Source organism: Urocitellus parryii, chromosome 2, assembly GCF_045843805.1.
Source record: "Urocitellus parryii isolate mUroPar1 chromosome 2, mUroPar1.hap1, whole genome shotgun sequence".
NCBI lineage: Eukaryota > Metazoa > Chordata > Mammalia > Rodentia > Sciuridae > Urocitellus > Urocitellus parryii.
The window spans coordinates 98525361-98540656 of record NC_135532.1 but is presented as its reverse complement, the minus strand read 5'-3'; the positions used below and the strand labels follow the sequence as shown (position 1 = coordinate 98540656).

The 15296-nt window shown below is 48.4% G+C and overlaps 1 protein-coding gene across 1 annotated transcript in view; it reads left to right on the top strand.

Annotated features, from left to right (window-relative positions):
* Positions 1 to 8606: 8606 nt before the first annotated feature.
* Slco2a1 (solute carrier organic anion transporter family member 2A1) overlaps positions 8607 to 15296 on the top strand; it is an 85191-nt gene continuing 78501 nt past the window's right edge. Inside the window, exon 1 of the mRNA XM_026383897.2 lies at positions 8607 to 9121. Coding sequence (XP_026239682.2) covers positions 9026 to 9121 — 96 coding nt within the window. The 5' untranslated portion in view covers positions 8607 to 9025. The remainder of the gene's footprint in view (positions 9122 to 15296) is intronic.

Below are 15296 nucleotides of genomic sequence, written 5' to 3'. Positions count from 1 at the left end.
GGTTTGTTGGATGGATCAGAACTCTTTAGATGCTAGCAACAGGAAATCCAGCCCAACAAAACTTACACCATAAAGGGAATTTATGGGCTCACAAAAGTGCAAGGCCCAGATACAACTACCCAGTGAAACCAGAGCCTGAAGGACACGGCCACCGGTCTCGGTGACCTCTTTCCCACACACCCATTTCATCCTGGGGCAGATTCTCCACAAGACTCCCTAGAGCCTGATACTGAGGGAGGTGCCCCAACCCTGGCAGCCTTAGGAGACAGCACATGGTCCTAATGGCTCCAGCAGAGGGCCAGGCAGCCAGGCCTGGCCCAGGTCCTTGTACCCAGATTGGCATCAGCTCACTTAGATCACCTAACCTGAGTGTGGTACCTGGACAGAGAGTCTAAGTGCTGTCACCAGAAGAGGGGCAGGTTGGGGGAGGGGCAAACAGCAGCCCTCCACCTCAGTGACCATCATTCCTACTGCTGGGGCAGGAGGGAGGTTATCAGAGCTGGTGAGGCCAGGAGCCCGCGGGCTTGGTCTCCGTAGCCTGCTGCAGTCTGGTTGAAATCCCTGGTCACTCTCCTCGACCTCCCCTCCTGTCAGTCCTGCAGGGAATCAGTGAGCATTCTCTTCCCGAATCCCCTGCAATGAGGCCACACCCCCAGGCGCTCCCTCCCTGTGACCATGAACTGGGAGGAGGCCTGACTCCCAGTGACTTCATCAGGTGACTCAGCGCACCGTGTACAGCCCAGGCCCAGGGTGTGTTAGGGTCCCCAGGCCCAGCGGAAGGGCCCCATGGAACGTTTATAGGCCTGATGTTTACAGCTCAGAAGGCAGAGCTGATGTTCCCTGGGAGAGCCACGCTGGGGTGAGGGTGGGGATCCTGCACAGGGAGAGGACAGCGCAGCACAACAGGTGGGGGCTGAGGCTCAGAGCTGGGAGCTGTTCTCTGTTCCCAGTGCTTGGGCCTTAGTTTTGCTCAGTTGGAAAAAACAAAACAAAAACATACGTGATAACCTCATCCATGAGCCCCTCGTGCCTGAGAGGCTGGGAGAAGCAGGCTTGCTCCACAGATCAGTCCAGCTGTGTCTCCTGCAGTGGCATCCTGCTATCTACACTTGTGTTTGTGCTTGGTCCCTGCCCTGAAGGCTCACAAGCCACCTGATATGGGGTCAATCCAAACAGGGCGTGTGCAGGGCAAGGCAGGGCACAGGCTCCCTTCTGCAGGCGAGAAACAGGACCCAGTACCCGTGGGGGCCATGGCAAGGGTGCAGAGGGAGCAGGGGGGCAGAGAACAGGGTAGGGAGGAGGGCACAGATCTGGACAAATAAGGAGCAAGACCAAGGAACAAGAGTCAGGGAAAGCAGGAGCCCAGACCTCCATTCACTCTAGTTCACTCCTCAGAACAGCTACCAACAGAGGTTGAGTGACCTGCCTAAGGTCACCCGGCTGGTAAGCTAACAGTGCTGGGGTAGAGCAAGAGGAAAAGCCCGTTTGAACCATGAAGTTCAAAAAGTTGATCTTGTGGTAAGGCTCTCACTGGGAAGTGGGTGGCACACATTCTCTCTGATCTGCTGTCCCCGGTGCTGAGCTCTCTCTGGAGATGAGGTGAAGGTGGGGGTCTGGAGCAGCCACAACCCATCATATTCTTGGTCAGCCTCAGGTGGTGGGGGAGGGAGGGAGGTGGATTAGCCAGGCACGCTGAGCTCCAGAGCTTGGACTGCTGAGGCTCAGAAGGCCCAGAAGGCCCTAGGGCTTGAGAGAGAGAGGAACTCTATAGCTGGTGTAGTCAGGCCACACCCCCTGGACTGCTGGCCTTCCTCTATAGAGGCCAGCAGGGAGGGAGGCACCGGGAGGAAGAGGGACCTAGGTGGTGAAATCTGCATGAGGAGTGAGTTTGAGTATTAGAGAGAAAAATGTCTAGAACCTCTAAAGCATTCAAACCCACTGAACTTCTTTACATTTAATTTTGGTGGGGGAGGTACTGGAGTATGAGCCTAGGAATGCTTTACCACTGAGCTACTTCCCCATTCATTTTTCTTTTTTTATTCTGAGACAGGTTTCATTAAGTTGCTGAGTCTGGCCTTGAGCTTGTGATCCTCCTGCCTCAGCCTCCCAAGTCACTGGGACTACAGGCATATGCCATTACACCCAGCTTTGAACTTAATTACTGAACCCCAGTAATTAGACTGCTGGCGACCAGTTCTAAGACAATGGACTTTTTTGCACAAAATGATCCATCAAGTCACTATTTGTAAAATGATAGTTACATACACCTTTACCATTCAACACCAGTGGATAGTTATTTATAATTCCTAGCTGCATGCAGCCACACATGAGATGGTAAAGAAGAGCTCCTCTCTTGTGGAATGACACATATTGGAAAAAGTAGGATACCTTACTGTAGTTTTTAAGTAAAACCATGCTTATGAGAAAGAATTAGCAAAAGTAGAAAATTCTGCAAAGTTTAAACCCATTAGGCCCAAGCTTTCGATTCTGTGAATATTTCAATGAAATGGCACAGGTTCATTAAGATAGGTTAGAAATCACAATCCAGAGTTTGTATATGTTAATATATTAATATCACTGTAATTATCGTGTTATAATTATATTTTCATCATTACTATTTTGTGTGTGTGTGTGTGTGTGGTACTGGGGTTTGAACTCAGGGGCACTCAACCACTGAGCCACATCCTCAGCCCTATTTTGTATTTTATTTAGAGACGGGGTCTCACTGAGTTACTTAGTGCTGGGTTTCTGTTCTTGTGACTAAAAGGCTCAGGGGTCACTCCAGTTGAACTGGGCTGACTGGGCTGCACAAAATAACCACACAAGAGACACAAATACTTTCTCCTTTGGGGTCGCTGTGACGGCTCCTCTGACCTTAAGGGTCCGCAGAAAGAGAGAGAGAGAGAGCACGTGCTGACCCCTTTTATTGAGGAGAAGCTATTCAAATGAGGCAAGGGGTCAGGTTTCAGGGGGCTGAGTCTATCTTCATGATGTCCACGGTCAGCAGGTTGATTGACACCTGGGTAGGCCACACCCAAGGGCACAGTAAGAGAAGGGGACACACCCAAGGCACTTCCAAGGAAGATTCTATCCTAAACAGGGCAAGGGGTTATATTACAAAGGAACAGGTGAGCACAGCTTCACCCATGGGGCTGTAGCAAGACACACCCATGCACTAGACACCCACCCTGGAACCCAAGAAAGGTGGGGAAAGCTCTGCCACATTTCTGTGACTGAGCGCCTCAGCACCCAGCCGAGGAGTGTGACTCAGTCAAGTGCAAGGTTGGTCTCCCACAGTTTAGTATCTCACTTTTGCTAAGTCTGGCTTTGAACTCGCAATCCTCCTGCCTCAGCCTCCAGAGCTGCTGGTATTACAGGCGTGTGCCACTGTGAACTAGCTCATCATTTTTATTATATCATTGTTACGGATTATATTATTTATATATACATATACGTGTGTGTGTGTGTATATATGTAATTTTTTTTTTTGTACTGAACCTAGGAGCAATTTACCACTAAGCTACATTCCCAGTCCTTTTTTACTTTTTTAAAAATTTGAGGCAGGGTCTCTTTAAGTTGCTCAGGGCCTCGCTGATTTGTTAAGGTGGGCCTCAAACTTGCCATCCTCCTGCCTCAGCCTTCCAGGCCTCTGGGATTACAGTCACGTGCCACTGTGCCCACTTCTACTGTATATCACGTCTAACATTTTTTAGGTGTTCCACATCTAGGATGAGGGGCCAAATTGGGTTAAAAAGTGATGTGGGGGCTGGGGATGTGGCTCAAGCGGTAGCACGCTCACCTGGCATGCGTGCGGCCCGGGTTCGATCCTCAGCACCACATACAAAACAAAGATGTTGTGTCCGCCGATGATTAAAAAACAAATATTAAAATTCTCTTTCTCTCTCTCCCCCTCTCTCACTCTCTCTTTAAAATATATATATATATATATATATATATATATATATATATATATATATATATATAAAAGTGATGTGGAATGGTAGGTGAATTCAATAAAAATTTAACTCTCCCACCAGAGTTGAAACACAGTAAATTATTTTTTGAAAAGGTATAATATAAAAGTTATCAATCAGCTTAAAAACAAGCATCATGGCAGAGATAAACTGTGGTTCCTGTTGTCTGGCTCAGCAATCTGGAGATGGCAGGACACACAGGAGCAGCACAGGACTGAGGACAGGTTAGGTGCATGCTGAATGTGGGCTGAGTGACAGCAGAGATGAGATCCTGCTCAGATCCTGCTGAGTATTACCTAGGAGTGGTGATGAGCTGGAACACCCGAGTGCAGGCTGGGAATATCACCTGTACCCAAGTGGGTGCAGTGCAGATGGGGCCAGGCTGGGGCTCCTACCCCCTGGGGAGGTGTTGGCTGAGGGAGTGGACATCAGTGGGGTGTGGGACAGGCCTGGTGGAGTTTCTTCTTTTCCTCCCAAAGCAGCAAGTGACCTCCACTGAGTAATACCAGGAGTTGGACCAGCAGCGCCAGGTCTTGGGGAAGTCATCATGGACACTGTGGGAACCCCGTTGGCTGTACCAGGCCCTGGGCCAAGCCCAGAGAGAATGCAGAGCATCTGGGGCTTCAGGAGGCAGGACACCCTGATGCTCCAGTGTCCCTCCCTTGACTCACAGCATTTTCTTGGTGGCTGGGGAGGGGGAGCTGGAGGGAAAATTCTGCCTGGATTCTGAGAGGGCAGATCGGGGTGCAGGAGAGAATAGCAGGAAGGAAGTGCTGCAGAAACCCATGCTACAGGGAAGAAATGCACAGAGAAGGGAACAGGAAAATGGGGTTCTTGGAGCTGGGCTAGGGAGGGCCTGCCAGTGGCCCCCAGCCTTCATTTAAGGAGGATCTCTCAGGTCAGGCATGGTTGTGGTTCTGACAGCAGAGGCCACACCTCTCCTGCCGCTTCAGCCGGGGAGGAGGGAGGCAAGGCTTCCTAAGGGTACAGGAGTGGTCAAGGCACCAAGGTAGGCTTCTAACCCCTAAAGGGTCATTGTGTGGGTGGGCATTGGACTTGACCTGTCTGCACCCTGTGTGCAGCTAAGGCCCTTTGATCAGAAACTTAGATTCTGTTCCTGTGTTGCCTGGGTTTGAATGTGTGCTCTGTCATTTACTAGCCATGTGGCTCACCTAATTATTGTACCTTTCTGGACCCTCCATTTCACCAAATGTAAAACGCAGTAGAAAAGGAACCTCTCCTGATGGGTTGTTTTAAAGATTAAATAAGTCACATTCCACCAGTCCCTGGCACAGACTGTTAGCACTGTGTGTTTGTTAAATAAAAACACACTTTTTTTTTTTTACTTATCAGAAATATATTTATAAGGTCAGGGTCATGGTCAGGGTGGCCCACAAAGGGAGCAGGCTGCCCTACCACTGACAGTGACAATGAGGTGGGGCTCTTGGCTGCAGAGATGTTCTACATACAACTCAGGGAGAGGCAGTTATTGGGGAGTTCCCTGACCCCCAATTCTTGTTGGTGGATGACTCACAAGGAGCTGGTCACCAGAGTTCATCCATAATAATAGTTGGGTCTCCAAAGTGCTCAAAAGACCCTCACCCACTGCTGCAGGAGTGGGCAGTATGGACTGATGGACCCACCACCAAGTTCATGGCCAGTCATCAGTGAGGACAGACAAGGCTGAGCCTGGAGACTGTCAGAGGCTTCCAGAAATGGGTTTTGACAGAGAGAGCAATGACCCTAAGGCCTCAGACCAACGAGGTCTTCCCCAGTCACTGGGGTCTTTTTGGAATTCTTTTCAGCTTGATATCGTTTACTGAACAGTTTTAAGCAATGAAATAAACCGGGCCCAAGACAAGGAGAATTGACCCAGAAACTATGTCCTCAAGTAGCTTATGGCTGTGTGAGAGGAAGAGACACGGGGTGCAGTTCTGGCATCAATACCACCAATCACCACTGCAAAGATAGCTGTGTGGTGCTGAGCCCTTACTGGGCACCAGACACTCTCATCTTCTCATACACACTTTATAACAAACACTAATATCTTCATCTTAAATCAGGCCTCGAGGATCTGAGAGGTTGGCAAGCTATGCCACTCAAGGTTCTAGCCTCTTACACATTCCCACCGTCCCTAGTCTCCTGTACCAGTCAGAATGACACCAGGCAACAGCATGACCCTCTGTCACCCCAATCCTAATCCTCCTAGTCCTGGGACACCTTCTCCAGGGAACCTTCCCGTTGTCCCAGAAGGATTGAAGGACCTCTTCTCGTGCTCCCAACGCAGCTCTGTACATCACGATGCTTTCTCTTCTCTCTTCCCACCATGAGACCAGAAAGGCTTTGAAGTTAGCGGCTGCTCTTATGCTTTATTTATTTATTTTTTAGTGTTAGGAAATATTTGCTGAAATAGAAAGATGGAAACTCTGGGAGACAGACCCAGGGAGGGTGCTCTTTTAAGGAAATGGGTTACTCTGTGTGTAGACACTGAATGCTGAAGATGCAATATCCTTTCTCCTTCTTTCCCTAACAGAGCCTCAATTTTGCTCAGGAGGCAGCATTGGTGTTAAATAGATTTCTTAGCATCCTTTGCAAAGATAGCTAGGGTGGGCATTAAGGTTTAAGGAAAAGTGGCTGTGCATGGGCCGAAGATTTGCCCCCTTCATTTCTTGTCTTGCACTTCTGGATTTAGAAGAGGAGCCTGGAGTTGGAGCAACCTTCTTGTGACTGTGAGCAAACCAGGGGGATGAGAACTACACATTAAAGAATTCTGAAGGGGTCTAGGTCATGACCCCTGCACTACCTACTAGCAGACCTATTGCCACCAGCAAATGAATCTCATTTAAGTCACTGATTGAGTCTCCATTTAGTTGAACTCCCACCAGAACAGAAATGGAAACTCTGAATAGGCCTTTCCTATGGAGATGATGCTGATCCTGAGAGCAGCCCGAGGTCAAGGTTAACTGAGAACAATGTGAAGGCTGAAGTGGTTGATCCTCCCTGGAATTCCACTAGAGGTTCATCCTTAGGCCGGGAGATTGAAAAAGCAGCTCTAGCCGTGGTGGCCCTAATGTGCCTGTGACCTTGACCTGGGCATTGTCTGGTGCCTGCTTGGTTCCACCGGTGAAATGAGGTTCCTGGACTAGACAACTTTTTAAGTACTTGGAGTCTGGGCTTCCACATTCAGGCAGAGATGATTTCACTAATTTGCTATGTGGTTTTCAGGCAATTTTTAATCGGTCTCCAGCATTCCCATCTGTGAAGCCCAGACTGTAATAGAACCTATCACTGCAGAGCTAATCTTGGGCTTAGATAGAATCATGCTTGTGGGTGCTCAGCAGAGCCTGGCACAATCAATCTACCACTGTGTTACTGTCTGTGCCCAGCACACCTTGAGTGCTCCATGATGAGAACTGTCCTTGTGCTCCTTGTTCTCCAGCCAGACACAACGTGACCTGGAGTTCCTGCTTGCTCTGGGTCTCGGGCTGCTGCAGAACTCTGGAAAGCCGGTTTGGATACACCTCTCTGTGGAGGAGTGAAGTGGTCAGAAGTTACCCATTATCCAATAGCTTCTGAATGCTGCCATGCCTGAAGGTCCTAATGTACTGGTGAACAGGAGAAGCCTATGGTCACAGGCCAGGCCAGACCCAGCCTAAATGCATCAGGCCCTGGGTAGAAACAAACAGCCTATGCGGTTCATCATCCTGTGAGTTTGTGACAGTTAAAGTTTCCTGGATATTGAGGGGTGTCTTTTCCTGGGTGTGGGGTGGGCTCATAGAGATCAGCTCTGTAGGGGACTACAGAAATTAGGGAGCTGGAAGAAAGCCTCTAGCATTGGATTCCTCACTGTAGCTGCTTTTGGCAGATTCTTTTTGGCCTTTGCAAAAGCCTCACCTTCTTTCCTTTTTCTGAGCTTGCAGTCCCAGAGGTTTAAAAAAAAAAAAAAAAAAAAAAAACCTCGGGAAAAATAAACTCGCTGTTCATTCCAACCCTAAGCAGGAGGTCAGTGGGGTGCATCCCGTTTGTCCAGGGCTCCCCTTTGTCCCTCGCAGCACTCCAGGCCAGACCTAGCCTCGCTGACACTTGACAGCGCTTGCCGTTTACCTTGGCTCAGGTCCAGAGAGTTCGGGCCCAGCCCGGGACGGCCCCCACCCCTCCACCTTGCTACCCCACCCCCCTCTCCAGCGCAAAGAGCAGTTTAAATATAAATCAGCCCGCAGCACAAACAGAGCCTCGGCGAGTCTCAGAGCCATCACCGGAACTGAGGGCCCACGTTTGCCGCGGCGAGTGCAAACAAGCAGAGACTGGCTGCGTAAATCTTCCCAAGTGCGTCGGGCGGGCGGGCGGGGAGCCGGGGCTCACCTCTCCAGGAACCCCGGGCTCCCTCCCCCACCTTGCTCCTGCTGTCCCCACCCCAGCGCCCCTCGGACCCGACTACCCCTTCCACCCGCTGGCCCTGCCCATTCCTTTCAAGATCCCCTGTAGTCACCTGCCCGCACCGGCCGCACCCACCTTTTCCCAGGCATCCCCCTACCCGCCTACAGCCCTGCGTCCCTCCTGCCACTAACTCCCTCCTTCCCCCACCCCTCCCAGCAGGCGGGACCTTCTCCCGAGACCGTGAAGCCTCGCGGGTCCGAGCCGAGGTCGAGCCCCGGCGTACCCAGCGCCTCCTGGGCTCAGGCAGCACCGACTCCCGCGTCCCGAAGACACCTGTCTAAGGAGGCGACGACGGCGGCGGCGGGAGGCGGGGGCTCGCTGCGCTTTGGACAGCGGAGGAAGAGAGGGAGGAGGGAGAGCGCGTTTCATCATCGGCGGCGGCGGCGGCGGCGGCCACTTATAAAAACTTCTGGGCGCGCACTCTCTCGCTCAGTCTCCGCATTGCGCGCCTCCTAAGGTCAGCGCCACCAAGTTCGCCATCGGCCCGTCCGGCTCCACCAGCCCGCGCGGTCTCTCTCCACCCAGAGCCCGGAGCCTGCAACCACCGCCCCGGCCGGGCGGTAGGGGACGCCGCCCCCGTGTCGCTCTGCAGCCCGGCCCGCCACCTCGTCACCATGGGGCTCTTGCCCAACCCCGGCGTGCGCCAGGGCAGCAGCGCCTCCTCGGGCGGAGTCGGCCGCTGTCCCCGCTCCGTCTTTGGCAACATTAAGGTGAGCAGAGTCCGCAGACAGTCCCGCGAGGCGCCACCGGCGTCTGTGCTGTCGAAGCCCAGGGGGTGCAGGGTGCTCTGACTCCCTCCTCTGCCCTCAGGGCCACCATCCAGGTCGCATCCCTGGCGCTTGGCGTTACGGGCCAGAGCGCACCTGGACCCGCCGCGCGCGCGATCGCATGTGTATGTTCACATGCCCGCATCAGGCTAAGAAACAGGACATCGGAAGTACCTGTTGTTGTTTGTTTGTTTTGAGACAACTGTATAGAGATATGGCAGTGAGAGAATTGCCATCTTTGCAAAAGGATATCTGGAGGAACACTGTCCCCCGCAGACAGTTAACTTCGTTCGTGGGACGGGCTTGGAGGTGCCCAGTGGGGCCTTGTGGGGATGGGCTGGGGGCACTTTTGAGATGGTGCCGATCAGAGCACACCTGGTCCTGATGGCAGAAGATGTTCCTCCCGGGGCTTTCAACTTCTGCCAACGCTGACGGTGACCGTGCTACCTGGCTGCAGTTCCCTCTCAGCCGTTCAGCAACCAACCCTTCTCCTAGGACCAGCTTTCCTGGTCGGAAAATCATGGCCCTAGTGGTCAGAAAGATCAGAGCAGGTGCCTCTGGCCTAGCAAGTTATGGGGCCACAGGGAAGAGAAAATGGGGTGTTGGCAGCTATTAGAATGGCAACACTTTCTTCCCCAAGAGTCAGAAACACTTTGTACTCTCTCACAAGTCCAGGAGGACCTGGAGTGGTTGAATCCACACTCAAGTTCTTTGGGGACTTCCTGATAGAGGGAAGCTCCCCTATGAGGAAGTGGAAGGGTTCAGAGTTTCTTGAGGGCATATTGGGGTCAGGGTAGAGATTATGGCACAGAGACATTAGGTTGTTTCCCACAATCATACAATCAGATGGAAATGGGCAAAGCCTCCAGTGGTGCAGATAGGGGAACTCAGATCACACAAAGGCAGGTTGGGAGTCTCTGTGGACTGGTTACATGTATCTAACAGAAACAGATCTGGAGGTCAGAGAGGATCCCACCTACATACATGTACTTAGATTGTTTCCAGTGGAATTCCCCATTCCTGTTTCTGTTCTTTCCTGAACCACAATAATAAATAGGTTAAATTGATCTCATGGTGTAATATAAATAAGACAGAAATTTTGAAATAATTTAAAATAATCTCAAACCTCACCTTTTGGCCAGACCTGCATAGAACACTGTGTGCAATTTCCATTTCACCATTTCCAAGTGTTCTGGAGAAGTTTCAGCTGAGAATTGTGGACAGTTTGATATCTTAAAATTAGGAATTGGAAGGAAAGGGCCGGGGTCGGGGTTGGGTAGTCTGAAAGGAGTGGAGCCGTGGCAGGAAACAGGGTACAGGAAATCTAACTCCTTTACCCCCAGGAATGGCAGGAGGGGCCGTTGTTCCAGCCCAGATTCCTGACAGTGAGGGGTGAGGAGGGATAAGGCTTGGCCTGCCCTAGTCCCTAAAACAGTTTATGGCAGCAATTTCTTTGAAGATCTGTAAGAATAAGATAACTTCTCACATGCTGATTATTTGTGCCTGAGGCCTGAACTCTGAGCTCAGGCCAATGGGCCCCCTGAGGGAGTTAAAGACTCATCAGTTAAGAGGTTTTCACCAGTTCCAACAACCAGATTCTCTTAATCATCACCTCTTTGGATGAATAACAGTTTTAAGATCAGAATTTGGAAAAATCTCAGCTGAGCTTCACTCAGGAGCCTGAAACCAGGGAAATTTGGAATCTAGAATCCCAGATTAGTTAAGTGTCCCTCCCGGAACAGTCATAAGTAATCCAGGGCTTTGCCATTTGAGGGGAAATTTCTTCCTCCCAGTGAGAGGTTGGGCGATGGCGTTGCACCTTCTCAGTAGGATTTGGGCTGCACGTGCCTTGAGATATGGAAAGGAAAGGGGACACTCAACTTGAGGATCTGTCATTTTCCTAGGACAGACTAACCTATTGGTCTTGTGGACATTCCTGAGAAACCCCATATCAATCACTAACTGTGTGACATAGGGAAGGAAGCATTTCTCACCTTTCCTGATCCTCAGGGTCCTTACCTTAAAAAGTGGATAAAATGAACAATGCCCATGTTGGGAGTCAGCTCAGTAAGGATTAACCAGGATGAGGCATAGGAAGTGGGCTTGGTCAATCCGAGATTGCTTCTTCCTTCAACAAACAGAACTATATGTGCAAATACCATTTTGGAAGTTTTGTTCTATCAATTCCATCATGGAATTATTAGTGAAGAAAAACTACAAATAATAATAATAATAATGTCCAAAATAATAATAAGAGTAGCTAACCACAATTGAGCTATATGAATATACCAGGAACTACAGAAATATGGTACCCATATTTTGTCCTCTTTGCAACTCCATCAGGTGAATTATTATTGTCCCCTTTAATAATGAGGATAATAAGGCTTTGTGTAACCAGCAAGGGATGGAGTGTAGAGAAACATGGACTCTAACCACTGTACCACCCAGCCCTCTCATCAGCTGGTTTAGCAGGTGGGGATTCCATGGGTTTCGGTTAAGAGGGCTTTCTTCAGGCTCTGGTGACACACAAGTCCCAGCTGTGACCCAGGGGAGCTGCGGTGGCTGCAGGATGTGTGCTCCCAGTGGCTCACTGAGTTTCTACTCTTTCACTCATCATTCTTCACATCCAAACAGCCTGGCAACTCTCAGGGTTCATTTTTTTAGACTCCCCTGCAGCAGTAAATATCCTGGTATTTAATTTAGAGACAGTCTCTGGCCTCTGACTTTCGGGATTCTTAGGAAGTTCAGGACCTGCTGGAGAATCACTATTGGAGGGAGTAGTCCAGCGCCCAGAACTCTAAATTAAAAACAGGTCCATTCAGCGATTATGGGGGTGGGGGGCGGGTGTTGGTAGAAGGGAGACTTTGTGGCTAACTTATCCTGGCAGCCTCAAAGGATCTGTTTTTCCTTAAAATGAAGCTTTCTTTGGGGGCCAAACTGAGGTTATCTTATAGTGGGAGTGGTCACTGGATCACTGCTGCCCACGGCTCCAGTGTAGTGAAATCATATATACTTGGTAGGGTGGGGTCCATTTCACTGGGGGTGGAGGGTGAGGAAGAACAGTGGGAAGAAGGCAAGCTTCTAGCTTGGCCCCAGCAGCCCTGGTAACCTCTAACTTGGGAGAACCAAAAATTGGGGGAATGTACTTTGTCCTGGCTTGTGTCCAGGCCACACTCTGAGGCCTTCAATTCTCAATCACAGGGAGGCATTTGGGGCTTTAACTTCTCAGTTTCTAGAACAAAATACTCTATCCCAGCAACCTGATTCATGCTCCGGAAAACACTCTCAATGGACTCTTCAGGGCCAAAGAATTCCTTCTCTGACCTTCTGAATTAAGATCCCCAGTCCTCCCCAGGGGGTGGTTCCTCTAAGGTTTAAGATAGCACCCTTTAGCTCTCAGGAATCTGCCCCGCCTGAGAGGCTACCCTTGGGCACTGCTTCTGGTGGGGAACAACGTGAACTGTTGGGGTCAGAGAGTCACAGGTCACTCAGACCTTGTCCTGGGTGATGCTTAAAACCCTTCTTGGCTTATATTTCCTCTCTAGTGATGCAGACACAGAACAAACTGGGGAGTGACTTGCGTTCCACGGCATGGAGAGCTCATTTAATCTCTTCCTGATTGTTCTCTTCTATTCATGATAGTGACTACCTTTTTTTCCATTCTGGAAGACCCAGGATGGGGTGTTAGGATGGAAGTCTGGCCTCCCCTTGCCTTCTTTTGTTTTGCTGGGCCAGAAGTCATTATCTTTTATATGGCCTCGCCCATTCCTCAGTCTCTCTCTTTGCAGCCTCTGCTAGGTTTTATCCTGCGCTATGGTTTCAACTACATCTGGACCTCACCTGAGCTTCTTTTCTGCCTTTTACTGGCCTGCTCAGAGCTCCAGTTATATGCCAAAGCATGAGAGCAGGGAAAGCGGACCTGAGAAGCCAGGGATATTCCTGAGTGGAAGGGTCCTTCAGAGACCCCTGTTCTTACATTCTTAGGTTCATTGATCTTTACATGGCCATTCTGTCCTCCGTTTCTTTTGGAGAATGACATGAAGAAATAGGTGTGTGAGTTTCCATTGTCCATATCCCATGGGTTCCACATAGGATGGCTATCACCATAGTACTTGGGAACTCTCCTATAAGGGATCACAGGAGAAAGTCAGTTGAGTTCTTAATATAAGACAAAACTTGGTTTATTTTGAGTCTTTTTTTAATTTTAATTGTTTTTTAGTTTTCTGTTAGCTTTTCTTGCTATGACAAAATACCTGAGGGCATGACCCCAAGGACCCCTCCCTCCAACCAAATTATACTTCCTACAATTTCCATCCCCTCCCAATTGTCCGTGAGCTGTGAATCCCTCAATAGGTTAATACATGGATGAGGTCAGAGCCTTCACGATCCAGAAGCCCTACCTCTGAACAATGCTGCACTGAGGACCGAGCTCTCAACACATGAGCTTTTGGGGGACATTCAAGATCCTAACCTTAACAAGTTTGGAACAATTATAGATTCACAGGAAAATAGTACTTAAAGGTCTTGGGTATCCTTCACCCAGCTTCTCTTAGAGGTTCCATCTTATATAGCTACAATAACTGTATAATCAACATCAGGAAATTGGCATTGCTATCACATGTGTACAGTTCAATGCCACTTTATCACTTGTGTAGGTTCTTGTAACCACTGGTCCACTGCTTGAAGCCACCACAAAGGCTTCTCTTATGTTAACCCCTTTAGAGTCACATCCATTCCTCTTCTGACTACTGAATGGCAACCCCTGGCAACCATGAACCTTTTTTCCCATCTCTGTAATTTAGTCATCTCTAGAATGTTACATAAAGGGAATCATACAAGTCATGACATTTTGAGATCAGCTTTTTTTTTTTTCATTTGGCACAATGTCTTGGAAATCTATCCCAATTGTTGCACATATAAAGAATTTGTTCCTTCTTATTGCTGAGTTGTATTCTATGGTATAGATGTACCATAGTTTGTTTAAATGTTCACTCATTGAAGAACATTTGGGTTGTTTCTAATTGGGGACTATTACAAATTAGTCTTCGATGAACAACTATGTACAGGTTTTTGTGTGGAGAGAAATATTCATTTCTCTAGGGTAAATGCCCAGGTGTGTGTTGGTGGGTCAGACGGTAGTTGCAGGCTGAGCTGTTTTACAAATCTGCCAAATTGCTTTTCGAGATTTGCACCAGCAATGTGTGAGAATTCCAGCTACTTTGGGCCTTGTCAGCATTAGATGTTGTCACTACTTTTCATTTTAGCTATTTTAATTAATGTGTAATGACATCATATCATGGTCTTAATTTTAATTTCCCTCGTGGCTAATAACATAGAACATCTTATATGAATTTCCATTTGTATCTCTTCTTCATTGAAATATCTGTTCATGTATTTTGTCCATTTCTTTTCTTTAAAAAAATTTTTTTTAGTGGTAGCTGGACACAATATTTTTATTTATTTATTTTTATAAATTTATAGATTTATTTTTATAAGTGGTGCTGAGGATTGAACCCAGTGCCTCACACATGCAAAGCAAGTGCTCTGCCACTGAGCTATAGCCCCAGCCCCATCTTGTCCATTTTCAAATTGGATTTTTTTTTTCTGTAGAGCTTTGAGAGTTCTCTCCATATATATTAGATCCACGTCCTTTGTTGGGTATGTGGTTTGCAAATATTTTCTTCTAGTTTGTAGATTATTTTTTATCATCTTAACTAAGTATTTTACAGAAAAAAATGTTTAATTTGATGAATTCTAACTTATCAACCTTTTAGTTTTCTGGATCTTGCTTTTGAGGGCTAAGGACTCTTCACTAAATCTTAGTTTCTGAGTGCTTTTTCCTGTATTTTCTCCTAAAATTTAGTTTTAGGACATTCAAGATCCTAACCTTAACAAGTTTGGAACAATACCTTTATTTATTTATTAAATCTGTGTTCTATTTCGAGTTAATTTTTTTATAGGTGTGAGTTTTAGGTTAAGGTTCTTCTTTTTTGGGGTGGAGAGAGCTACTGCAGGCCAGTTGGTCCTCCACCATTTATTAAAAAGACTATCTTTATTTTAGTGATTTGCCTTTGCATTTTGTCAAAAATCAGTTGGTAGACTGGGGATGTAGTTCAGC